The 11,210-nt window shown below is 46.1% G+C and overlaps 3 protein-coding genes across 3 annotated transcripts in view; all 3 read right to left on the minus strand.

Annotated features, from left to right (window-relative positions):
• Positions 1-269: 269 nt before the first annotated feature.
• Positions 270-1,819, minus strand: LOC105557705. Its single transcript, XM_012005020.1, has one exon. It carries the CDS (start codon positions 1,405-1,407, stop codon positions 991-993), a length of 417 nt encoding a protein of 138 aa, XP_011860410.1. The 5' UTR covers positions 1,408-1,819; the 3' UTR covers positions 270-990.
• Positions 1,820-8,645: 6,826 nt separating this feature from the next.
• On the minus strand, positions 8,646-9,667 carry LOC105557712. The gene has a single exon (XM_012005026.1). The coding sequence runs from the start codon at positions 9,168-9,170 to the stop codon at positions 8,646-8,648; it is 525 nt and encodes a 174-aa protein (XP_011860416.1). The 5' UTR covers positions 9,171-9,667.
• A 562-nt stretch (positions 9,668-10,229) lies between these two features.
• Positions 10,230-11,210, minus strand: part of LOC105557713 — a 3,497-nt gene continuing 2,516 nt past the window's right edge. The window contains exon 3 of the mRNA XM_012005027.1: positions 10,230-11,164. Within this exon, the coding sequence (XP_011860417.1) occupies positions 10,230-11,164 (935 nt within the window). The remainder of the gene's footprint in view (positions 11,165-11,210) is intronic.

The raw sequence follows: 11,210 nt of genomic DNA on the forward strand, positions 1-11,210 counted from the left end.
CAAATTAAAGATCCCGTTCCCCTTGTTCATCTCACTAGCGATCTAGGACGGTCGTTGTTTCGAATGATACCATTCGAGACGGGCGGTATGTTTCGGAACATGCCAAGAATCCGGAGCGTCTCCGAGACGCGTTAAACCGCGCGCTTTAGGTCCTCGTTACGCACATCGACATGTCTCATTCGCGGCCCGCTTTCGTTGCTCGAGTGCGCTGTGTATCAATTTTCGATCCGTCGCGCACCCCCCGTTCAAGCGGATCCGCACCGATAGATCCTTCATTCTCAAGTCTGAATCCGACCTTTGGTGACGACGCATACCTTCGAGTGAGTGAGATTCGTACTTCACGTTGAAGAGAAACTTCGTGGAGCTTCGACAGAGCCTCCTTTCCGCCGATCAACGGCAAGTATTGTACCGGATCGCGCCAACGAGATTCTCGGGCAGTCTCGCGAATTATTGTCGACGTCGCGACTCTTTTCGGCCGTGTGTTCAGCACGTACCAGCCACGTGATCCGACCTTCTCCGTCGACCGAAGGCTCAGCCAGACGAGATATCGAGGGAACGGTGGATCGCGCGTTCGCGAGCGGAGCTTGGTCGCTGCGAGTTCACGATATCTCCGTCGCGACAAGATTTCCGTCGTGTTAGGAACTCACAGCGAGTTCCAGAAGATTTCCTTCGCGGTTCGCGCGCAGCTGTAACGATCAAGCGTCAAGATTTCCGACCGTTCCGTTTCATTTTCGTCACCGCTCCGCCCTCAAACTCAGCTGTTAAGTGCAATAAAGTTTACGTGATTCTCAACGTTGGGTTAACAGTCAATTCCCTTCCACCCCTCCATTCCCGATTAAAATTAAATTAACTTAGCGCATTCCCAAACACTGATGCTTCATGTTTTCCCCCGTTGTCAAGCTGTAATAATTTTGCAATTTTATATATTGGTGTAAGTTCGCATAGTAAATCAAAATTTGAAACTGTAGAAATTACAGTAAAGGATGCGTTTCAACATACCTCTTGTATGTAGGTTGCATGTCTAACATCTTGTTCTTCATGTCCTGACTGCAGTGGTTCCAATGCAACAACGTCTAGGTAACATTCTAAGTTTGAGGTAGATGTTGTAACTTGCTGAGAATCGATATCATTACTTGTTGCTATACATATGATTCTACTTGGTATGTTGAGATATGGTACAGCATCATCTTTTAATTTTCGTCTATGAATGGAAAAAATGTAATCCTTTTCCGAGAAATGTTTGTGACAAACACGTAGTTTGCATTCTGCAAGACTTACAACGTGTTCTAGCTTTTCCATTTTTAAATTTTTTAGCCATGACAAACGTCGACCAATATTCTTTGGAAATTGGTGAGCTGGAGTGCGTGAATTTGACTTACAACCTGGTACAATGCATGCTTGTCTCATGGCTAGTTGGATAGACTGTTTCCGTTATACTTTTTAAAATAAAATCTTGAGAAATTGCTAGCTTTCTTTTCACTCTTTCTTGTCAATGTCAAAAACTGAATCGGGTTACTCACGCACGCATTCGTCTAACCTCTGTGTTCGTGTTGACATTTGCGCCATCTAGTTTATGTAGCGTTTGGTGGAACTACACTGAGGTCCAAGTTCTTACATATAAGTGTCCACCCGCTGCGACGAACGCCGACGGGCAGACTCGAGAAAATGACGCCGACGAGTCGCCCCACGAAGATGCCGAGGAAAAGCTCCAGCAACCAGAGGAACCGGAGGAAGAGCCCCTGCCGCAACGCCCTGAGCGTGTAGCTGCAGCCAAGCCAGAAGGCTTCTATAAACATTTTTATTGAATGTCAGCGCTCTTTATCTCCTTGCTCATTATCTCCTTTTTTTGTTTTGTCCTTCGGTAGTGGCGATCACATTCGAGAAGGGAGGAGTGTGATAACAAAAGCACAGCACCACCGCTAGGAGCGCGCGGCGCAGACAGAGGGAAAGAGTTTTTGGGAGTGAACCGTTTCCGTTGTACTCAGAGAAACAAAATATGTATATACAGTCGCAAGATATTTGTAGCGTGCCTCATTTCCTAAGACCCACCAGCGGGATTATCACAAATTAAATGTGATTATAAACGTGTTTTGTAACATTTTTCCAAAATTCTTGAAGATACAATCAGAATTTTAATAAAATAAAACATTTTATTGGAAAAAATGAAGAAGGTAATATTAAGCAGATAAATATATATACAATTAAATATTTTATTCTAAAGTCTTAGCGCTGCTAAACCGAATTTTACGCACGCACGCACGCACGCACGTACGTACGCACGCACGCGTGACAGTAAATTTGTTCAGGCACAACATGGATTTTGACTTCGTCATGACTCCATGTTGTGCCTGAACACTGATCTCGCCTGAACATTAATCTCGCGATATAATTTCGCCGAAGCCGACCCAGCGCGCAGTTGTGAACGACCATGCGCGCCTGCTCGAATGGGCAACACGTCGTACTGACATGTATGTTGCCTTAACATCCTGTACATGCATATTACAAGGTAATCTGATGTACTAATAAAAGTCCCGATTTTTTGGGTTCTGTCCCGATTTTCGGAAACTGATGTCCCGAAATTAAATGTTCAAGAGTTGGTCACCCTAGTTGTCGGTGTTATTTCTTTAGCGTGTTCGTGTGCGTGTCGATACCCGTCCCGTCATCCCGTTCCCGCGCGCCCGTGCATACGGGACCCTGCCACTCTGCCGACGGAAGGAGCTAGCCGGCCTTTTCGCGTCGAGGAGGCGGAATCGCGGCGCCCTTCGGGAAAACCGGCGCCGCTTAGACCGGTGGATTTTGTCCGTCTTGCGATTGTGGATTGATGCTACCCGCGAGCGCATCTGGCGCCCAACCTGCGATTTCGCGCGCATTCCAGGAACTCGCCCGGAACGGCGAATTTTTCGTAACGACTCGCGATCCGCCTCTTTCTTCGTCGCGCCGTGAGAAAAGCGGAAAAAGACGTGACAGTACTTCCGCGGTCCGATATTGTCTTTGGGACGCTATAACTTCTAAAATAATCTAGTAGCTCCAATATACAGGGTCTGTCCAATAAGTTTTCGTACTGATTTTCTCTCGCCCAATGGAAGCGTTGGAGGACGATCCCGCTGGGCTTGATTGGTGGTGGGGGGTCTCTAGTAAGCAGGAAAAATTGGTTTAGTTGCCTCCGAGCCTGCACAGTGTGTGGATTGCTTGTACAGTGAGACTCGGTTGAAGTCACACGTCACGGATCAAGATGCAGCGAACAGCGTTACAACATCAAATTTTGTGTCAAACTCGGCAAAACCGCTACTGAGACATTAAAAATGCTTCAGTTGGCTTACGGAGACGAAGCCATGAATAGAACAAGTGTGTTTGAATGGCGTAAAAAATTTAAGGAGGGCTTTTCGTCACATTTTCATCGGCTGTTGCTGAAACCGGTCGTCCTGCGCGTTGATCGCCTTGAATGTCTCTCGGCTCTCCTTCAATTTTTTATGCCACTGACTTTTTAAACCAAAACTGAAGCATTTTTAACGTCTCAGTAGCGGTTTTGCCGAGTTTGACACAAAATTTGATGTAGCGCTGTTCGAAATTTCGCTGCATCTTGATCCCCAAAGAGAAGTAATTCATCGATTGATGTCGAAACGATGTCGATTCGACATCAAGTTGATGGTGTCGATGTCAATGCAACATTGTTTCGACATCGATCGACGAGCCATTTCACGCTGGGTCCATGACACGTGACTTCAACAGAGTCTCACTGTACAAGCAATCCACACACTCCGCAGGCTTAGAGGCAACTAAACCAATTTTTCCTGCTTACTAGAGACCCCACACCACCAAAAGCCCAGCAGGACCGTTCTCCAGCGCTTCCATTGAGCGAGAGAAAATCAGTACGGAAACTTATTGGACAGACCCTGTAGTCTCTCTCGAGTTCGTTATTTTGACCAGATATAACCGAACGTATTTAGTGAATGCATCTATTCTGACAAGAATGTACTTCTTAACTGACACCCGCGGGTCGACGGGGCCAAAATGGTCGATATGGATAACTTTGAATGGGACATTGCCCTTTGCTATGGGATGCAGCCGTTCTTCCGGCTTGCCTGACACTGGAGCAAACGAGATGCATTTCAGACATTGACGTATGTGTAATTCACATTTTTGGCGTATGTCCGGAAACCAATACATTCGGCGAATAGTATTGTTGTGCCGTGTACGGTAACAAAATATTTTATTTTACATGGGATTCGTCCGCCCGAAGAGTAGGGATTCACGAGAGGCGAGGTGTAGGTGAAAACACAACACAGTCGTAAACAAACACCATTTTAATGGCAATACGCGTATACAGGGTGTAACTAAAAAAACATATATGGAACACACCATCAGATATAGCACAGGAATCCAAATAAAAAGTCCTTGGCCATTTTTTGATCTGAGCTTTCCTTTCGTTGTTATACGGCGTTAAAGTTAGCTAATCAGCGCCTGTCTACAGCGGGAAAGCAGGGACGTAGCGAGATGGAATACGCTGCGGAAGCAGGACGACGGTGATCAGCGGAGCGGTTCAAGTTATTTGATAGCGTACGATGAAAATAGTTAATCGATTTATTTCATCCATCATTCGTTTCTATTGATCAATTTCTTTTATTTCCTTCTCATGCTTTTGTAAACTTTTTAAGATTCCAAGTCGTTGGTGACTCATTTCAATACACATTGAAATATTATCAAGTAATCGAAGGTCAAGTTAAAAAATGCTAAGTTTTAAGTTCGGAAACTGTTTTGTAATCCTCAAATACAATAAATTATTCGCAAATTAATTATCCGTAAATTAATCTCGCCGAAAATGTAACAGTTACCTCATATTATTAATATGAGGATTACAAAACAGTTTCCGAACTTAAAACTTAGCATTTTTAACTTGACCTTCGATTACTTGATAATATTTCATTGTATATTGAAATGAGTCACCAACGACTTGGAATCTTAAAAAGTTTACAAAAGCATGAGAAGGAAATAAAAGAAATTGATCAATAGAAACGAATAATGGATGAAATAAATCGATTAACTATTTTCATCGTACGCTAGCAAATAACTTGAACTGCTCCGCTGTTCACCGTCGTTCTGCATTCCGTCTCGCTACGTCCCTGCTTTCCCGCTGTAGACAGGCGCTGATTAGCTAACTTTAACGCCGTAACAACGTATAACAACGAAAGGAATGCTCAGATCAAAAATTGGCCAAGGACTTTTTTATTTGGATTCCTGTGCTATATCTGATGGTGTGTTCCATATATGTTTTTTTAGTTACACCCTGTATATAACTTTTTGGTCACTCACGACATACAGTTTGTAGCACTCGGTGGTAATTTGCTGCGCTCAATACGCGACACTGACTGGCTCTCAATTTACTCTCTATCTAAAACGTCCCTGGGACGGTTTATATCCCTTGTTGCTTCCGCTTACGCATCGATCTTTCCCAATACAATGCGGGCGATCTTTGCTCGGCCGCATTAAGAGCTTCCGGTGCATAAGCATTTTCGCAATATCGCGTGGGCTCATTCCTGGTTTCCTTACGTTTGAAAGTTGGTGGTCTTACAAAAGATTATTGGGTGCTTTCGCGGTCCTGTGTTGCAATTCTTTCGTAAGACCACGTTTTGTGTTGCTAAGCGTTGTGTTGCTATGCGCTTACTTGCTAACGTTAGTCTTTGATTAATCTAGTATTAGTGGTGGTAGCTGTGGGCTACAACACCATCAACCATTTTGTCCACGCCGATATGACCCATCTCGTTATGATAATGATAAAGGACATGCATTTCCATTCGTTGAGGCAATAGGAATAGCAATCTATTTCCATGTTTCTTGTATACTAGCCCATTTCTTAATTCGTATTGCGGGTCGCTTGATTTTTCTAATCTTTGAGATATCTCACGGATTCGGGGATCCTGACTCTGGAAAACTATCAAGTTCCATTCGAAAGGATTGTCTTCCGCTCCTAAGATCTCAAATGAACGGCTTAAAGCGTCCACGTGTCTCATTCGTACACCGGGCCGATGCACAATCCGAAAGTCGAAGTTTTGTAACTCGATGCCCCACCGAGAAATTCTAGGATTTATATCTTGCTTCTCGAGTGTTTGGGTGACTGCAATACAGTCAGACACAATGACAAATGATATGCCCTGAAGATAGACTCGAAATCGGCATACAGCGTACACAATCGCAAGAGTTTCGAGCTTGAAGCTGTGATAACGCGATTCGGGTTTCGTTGTACATTTACTAAAATAGAAAACACAGTGTAATACCCCATCAGGTTGTCTCTGCAAAAGGGTGGCCCCGAATCCGAAAGAGCTGGTATCACAGGCCTACAAGATTTTCCCCGAGATCTAAGGGTGTTTCTCTATGTAATTTTTTGCGCTGAATCCAAATCTGGCCGCAGAATTTGTCTAGCACGTCAGGATTTTGAGATATTCTAATTTAAAAGTGCAAATAAGGCCATTTTTTTACATTTTCAGATGGAAATAAATTTGAAACGCGATTATACTCGTTAATTTAGTCAACAGATTCGGATTTCTCATGACAAAATCTACGAAAATGCATATACGTGGTTTTCGAAATGGTGTAATATAATTACAACTATAGGATATATTAATATTACACTTAATATTAACAAATTCCATTTTTTTTGGTACCTAAGCACCGAACGTTTCTCAGACCGATTTCTCCAGAACTTTGTATCAAAGGGTTTTTCGGGTCACTGATTAAGATTTTAAAGTTAGAATTTGTATTTTCAACATGGCTGATCAAATATGGCGGCCCAAAAATTAAAAAATCGTTACAATTCTCTCAAAATCCTGACGTGCTAGACAAATTCTGCGGCCAGATTTGGATTCAGCGCTAAAAATTACATAGAGAAACACCCTTAAATCTTGGTGGGGATTCAAAAGTGTCATTTTTGTAGGCCTGTGTAATTAATGTCAGTACGCAAAAACACACATTTATCAAAACGCAATTCGAACTTATTCCTAACTAAAATATCGAAAAGAGATCGCATTATCTGTAGATGCTCAGTCATGCTTTAGTAGCCACCAATATATCGTCCAGATAAACGGTAACGTATCCGGACCTCAGCAATTCGTCAAGAACCTCGCTTATGAAGCGCTGGAAGCATTGAGGACCTATTTTTAGGCCAAACGGCATAACTAGATATTCGAATTGACCCAATGGAGTCACGAAAGAAGTGAATTTGATAGACTCTGGGGCCATTGCAATATGGTAAAACCTTAAATCCATTGCACTGAAATATCGTTTACCCCTCAGACGTTCCAGTTGATCCTCGATCAGGGGTAATGGGTAGTTATCGCGGGCCATAACTTTATTAATCGCCCGGAAATCAACGCACATTTTGATTTCGCCATTCTTTTATCGCGTAAGCATGACAGGAGATGCGAATTCCGATGAACTCTTTCGAACAATGCCTCGAGCCAATAGTTCCTCAATGATCTGACCAACTGCTTCCCGATCTAACAATAAGTACGACAGTCTTCGAGGACCGAATTGCACCGGACTGCTATTTTTGAGGACAATGTCAGCCTCCGCCTTTACCTCCGGACCTCCGGACAAGCTGGTCGATCTGATGTATTATAATGTTCGCGAAAGATTTTCTCTAGCGCCTTGCGGTCCACCACCGCAGCGTCTGGATTAATCCTAAGTTTGTTTACCGTGGATTCACACTCGACTTCGATATTTAGGATTTCGGATACTGCACTATCGAGAACAGGACTCTTAGTGAGTTTATATCCAAAACTACACAGGGCGTCGCGCCCTAATAGAATAGATACGAACATCGTATTATCTGAAACTATACCAAAAGTTAATCTACGTGAGTCATTATCCATACTAGTACATAGTTGAATTATTCCCTTGACCGCGACTTTCGAACGGTTCATTCCGTAGTAGCGTTGTGTTAGCGATTCTCGCTAGGAGAGTTCGCTGGTTACCGCTGCGGATGGAAGCAGGGTGAGGACTTAGCGGTGAGAGGCTCAAGGAACGAATGCACGCGTGAGAGGGTGAAATATCACGTGATCGTAACTCGGATCGTTTGAGTAAAATATCGTGTCACAGTTTAATAAGAGTAATATGCTTACAGTTAAGCAGTCTATGAACTTACGGTGGATGAAAAGTCTTTAATTCACTTGCGCGGTTCGATATTATTGATCGAGAGTCGGCCTCGTGAATGTAGATGCCCGTGAGCCGTGTCCACGCGGCGCCGGCGTGCGATGCGTGGTGAGCTTGAGCTGCCGTTGATGCTGTATCTTTGGTCCTGGATGATTCGCACTGCTGAGTGTTCACTTTTGTCCGCACTGAGTCAATTCTCGGATGAGAAAAAGTCCACAAGAGCACTCTAAAAGTCTTAAGCACTACACGACGCGTGTACTAGGTACGGTTGCCATGAGCCAAAAGCCGGTAACGTACGTGAAGAAGCGCCGTCGCCTCGTGTCGCGATCGGGCATGCGCGCGCAGCGCTCCTGCGGCGCTGCACGATCTGACCCGGCTGATGCTGCCATCACGCCGGTGACGAACTGCCCGAGACTCAGAAATGAATCTCGAACATTCCGCCCGCCATCAGCAACGTAGTTGATGATCTTATGAGGAGATCGGCAGGACGGAGAGCTTGATCACTGGTCGGATGAGAGTGGTAGTGGCTGTCTTCTCAGGGTCACCACCCGGACGAGACCATCCTTCCCAGGATGTAGGGCCGTGATCCGGGCTAACGGCCATTTGCATGGCGGTAGCCGCTCGTCAGTGATGAGCACCAATGATCCGATCTTGATCTCGTTGTTCTTGTGGTGCCACTTTGAGATGGCCTGTTGTCGTTGTAGGTAGTGCGCTGCCCAGTGTGTCCAAAAATGTTGTGCCTTTTTCTGGATGAGCTGCCATCGTGAGAGTCTTGAGATTGCCAGGTCGGTGAGTGATGGCTCTGGTATGGTGGTGAGCGGACTTCCTACGAGGAAGTGACCTGGCGTGAGTGCTGAGATGTCGTCTGCGTCGTCACTCAATGGTTCGAGAGGTCGCGAGTTGAGGATTGCCTCAATTTGAGTGAGCAATGTGGTGAGCTCCTCAAAGGTGAGCACGCTTTCTCCAATGGTGCGCCGTAGATGATACTTTATGGATTTTACGACGGCCTCCCATTTTCCTCCCATGTGAGGTGTCGCTGGGGGATTAAATTCCCATCGGGTGTTATCTTGCGAGAGCTGGTGAGAAACTCGCTGATGTTCTTGAGTGCTCTGGGTAAATAGCCTTTTGAGAGCTGTGTCCGCGCCGATAAAATTGGTGCCGCAGTCTGGGTGTAAGGTGTGAGCGATGCCGCGTCTGGATGAGAAGCGTCGATAGGCGGCAATGAATCCCTCGGATGAGTAATCACTAACCGCCCCGAGGTGTACTGCTGAGGTTGCGAAGCAGACGAAAACGCAGATTCAGCCTTTACAGGTTTTGGCACCTCTTCCCTTCCACGTTTCGACGGTGAGTGGCCCTGCGTAGTCCACACCTGTATGAGTGAACGGTCGTGCCTGCGTAACCCGAGAGAGAGGTAGTTGGCCCATCAATTGATGAGCACGGATCCCCCTCTGCCGAGCACACGTGACACACCGCAGAATGTGAGACTTGACAGGAGCCCTCCCGCCGAGAATCCAGTATTGTTGTCGGATGTGCGACAGCGGAAGCTGTCTCCATGTAGAGTCCGTTGATGAGCGTGAGCGATGATCAATGACGACAGCTGAGAGTGACGAGGCAATATTACAGGATGTGTCGCATCGAGTGAGAGAGCTGCGTGAGCGAGTCGTCCGCCGACGCGAATGACTCCCTGAGCGTCGATGTACACAGTCAATGTGTTGAATGCGTGCGCCTTTGCCAACGGTGAGTCTGCCTGTAGTGCCTTGAGCTCGTGCGAGAAGTACGTTGCTTGAGTTGCCTGGATCCAGAAGAGCCTCGCTTTCTCCAAGGTCTCTGGAGCGTTGTGTCTGACAGGCAATGAGTCGTGGCACCTTCCTCAACCGTGAGACGAATCTGAAACAGAGAGCTGTAATCCTCAATAGTTTAGTGAGGCTTGAGTACCTGTAGATGAGTTCCCATTGATAATCTGTCCTTGGCGTAACCGTCAATAGCGAAACGCCTGGGCGAGCTTCTGTTGCACTCAATTCTTCAGAGAGTGCAGGTTGCGACGGCCATGAGTCTGGTTTGAGTATCCAAGGTGGTCCCGTCCATCAAAGCGAGTGGTTTTGAAGTTGAGCAGTCGTGAGGCCTCGTGATGCGCCATCAGCCGGATTGGAACTTCCAGGTATGTATCTCCAGTGAGCAGCTGGAGTGAGTTCTTCAATTTGAGCCACCCTGTTTCTGACAAAATTCTTCCAGCGTGATGCATGAGATCTGATCCATGAACCTTTCACAGAGGTGATCCATGAAAGTGTCACTAGAGATTCCGTCCACATGTGAGTTGCCGTTACGTCCATGTTCAAAGTGGCTTTGACGTATTGCATGAGTCGAGAGAGCAGTAGAGCAGCCGTGAGTTCCAGTCGCGGGATTGAGAGCCGCTTGAGAGGTGCTACCTTAGTTTTGGAGCACACAAGTGAAAACGTGGATCCAGTTGAGTCGTGAACGGAGATGTATACGACTGCAATCATTGTCAATTGAGAACCGTCAGAGAAGTCGTGCAGTTCCAAAGAAGAGTTGCTCCAGGTGTTGAACCATCTAGGTATCGAGAGCTCGGCCGAGCTTGTGAGTTCTTCTCTGTGGATGAGCCACCGGGTTGAGAGCTGGGATGTCCGTGGGTCATCCCATTGGAGCTTGTGCAGCCACAGCTCCTGCAAGAGAATTTTGGCCTTGATCACTACGGGTGATGCAAAACCAAGTGGATCGAGTATCTGAGCCACTTCAGATAAGACGAGGCGTTTTGTGAGTCTGCCTTCCGAGCGTGAGCTTCGGGTTGAGAATGCAAAGGTATCTTCTTGAGGGAGCCATTTGAGTCCGAGTTTCTTGGTTGCGCAATCGTCGAATGTGATTGGTAAGCCTTGGTCTTCGCTGTCGGTGACAGTCTTGAGTATGTCGAGATGAGTTGCATGCCACTTTGCCAGTGGGAAGCCGCCCGCCATGCAGAGGTCCCTTAGTTGAGGTGCAACCTCCTGTAATTGTTGCACGGTATCTGCACCGCCAAATATGTCATCGACATATCTGCCGTGAGTGATAGC

Source organism: Vollenhovia emeryi, unplaced genomic scaffold, assembly GCF_000949405.1.
Source record: "Vollenhovia emeryi isolate VEMERY1.0 unplaced genomic scaffold, V.emery_V1.0 DF939429.1, whole genome shotgun sequence".
Classification (NCBI taxonomy): domain Eukaryota; kingdom Metazoa; phylum Arthropoda; class Insecta; order Hymenoptera; family Formicidae; genus Vollenhovia; species Vollenhovia emeryi.

Excerpts from the sequence above, each read along its gene's own strand:
- LOC105557705 (XM_012005020.1), bottom strand. The coding sequence starts at position 1,407 with ATGAGACAAGCATGCATTGTACCAGGTTGTAAGTCAAATTCACGCACT.
- LOC105557712 (XM_012005026.1), bottom strand. The coding sequence starts at position 9,170 with ATGGGAGGAAAATGGGAGGCCGTCGTAAAATCCATAAAGTATCATCTA.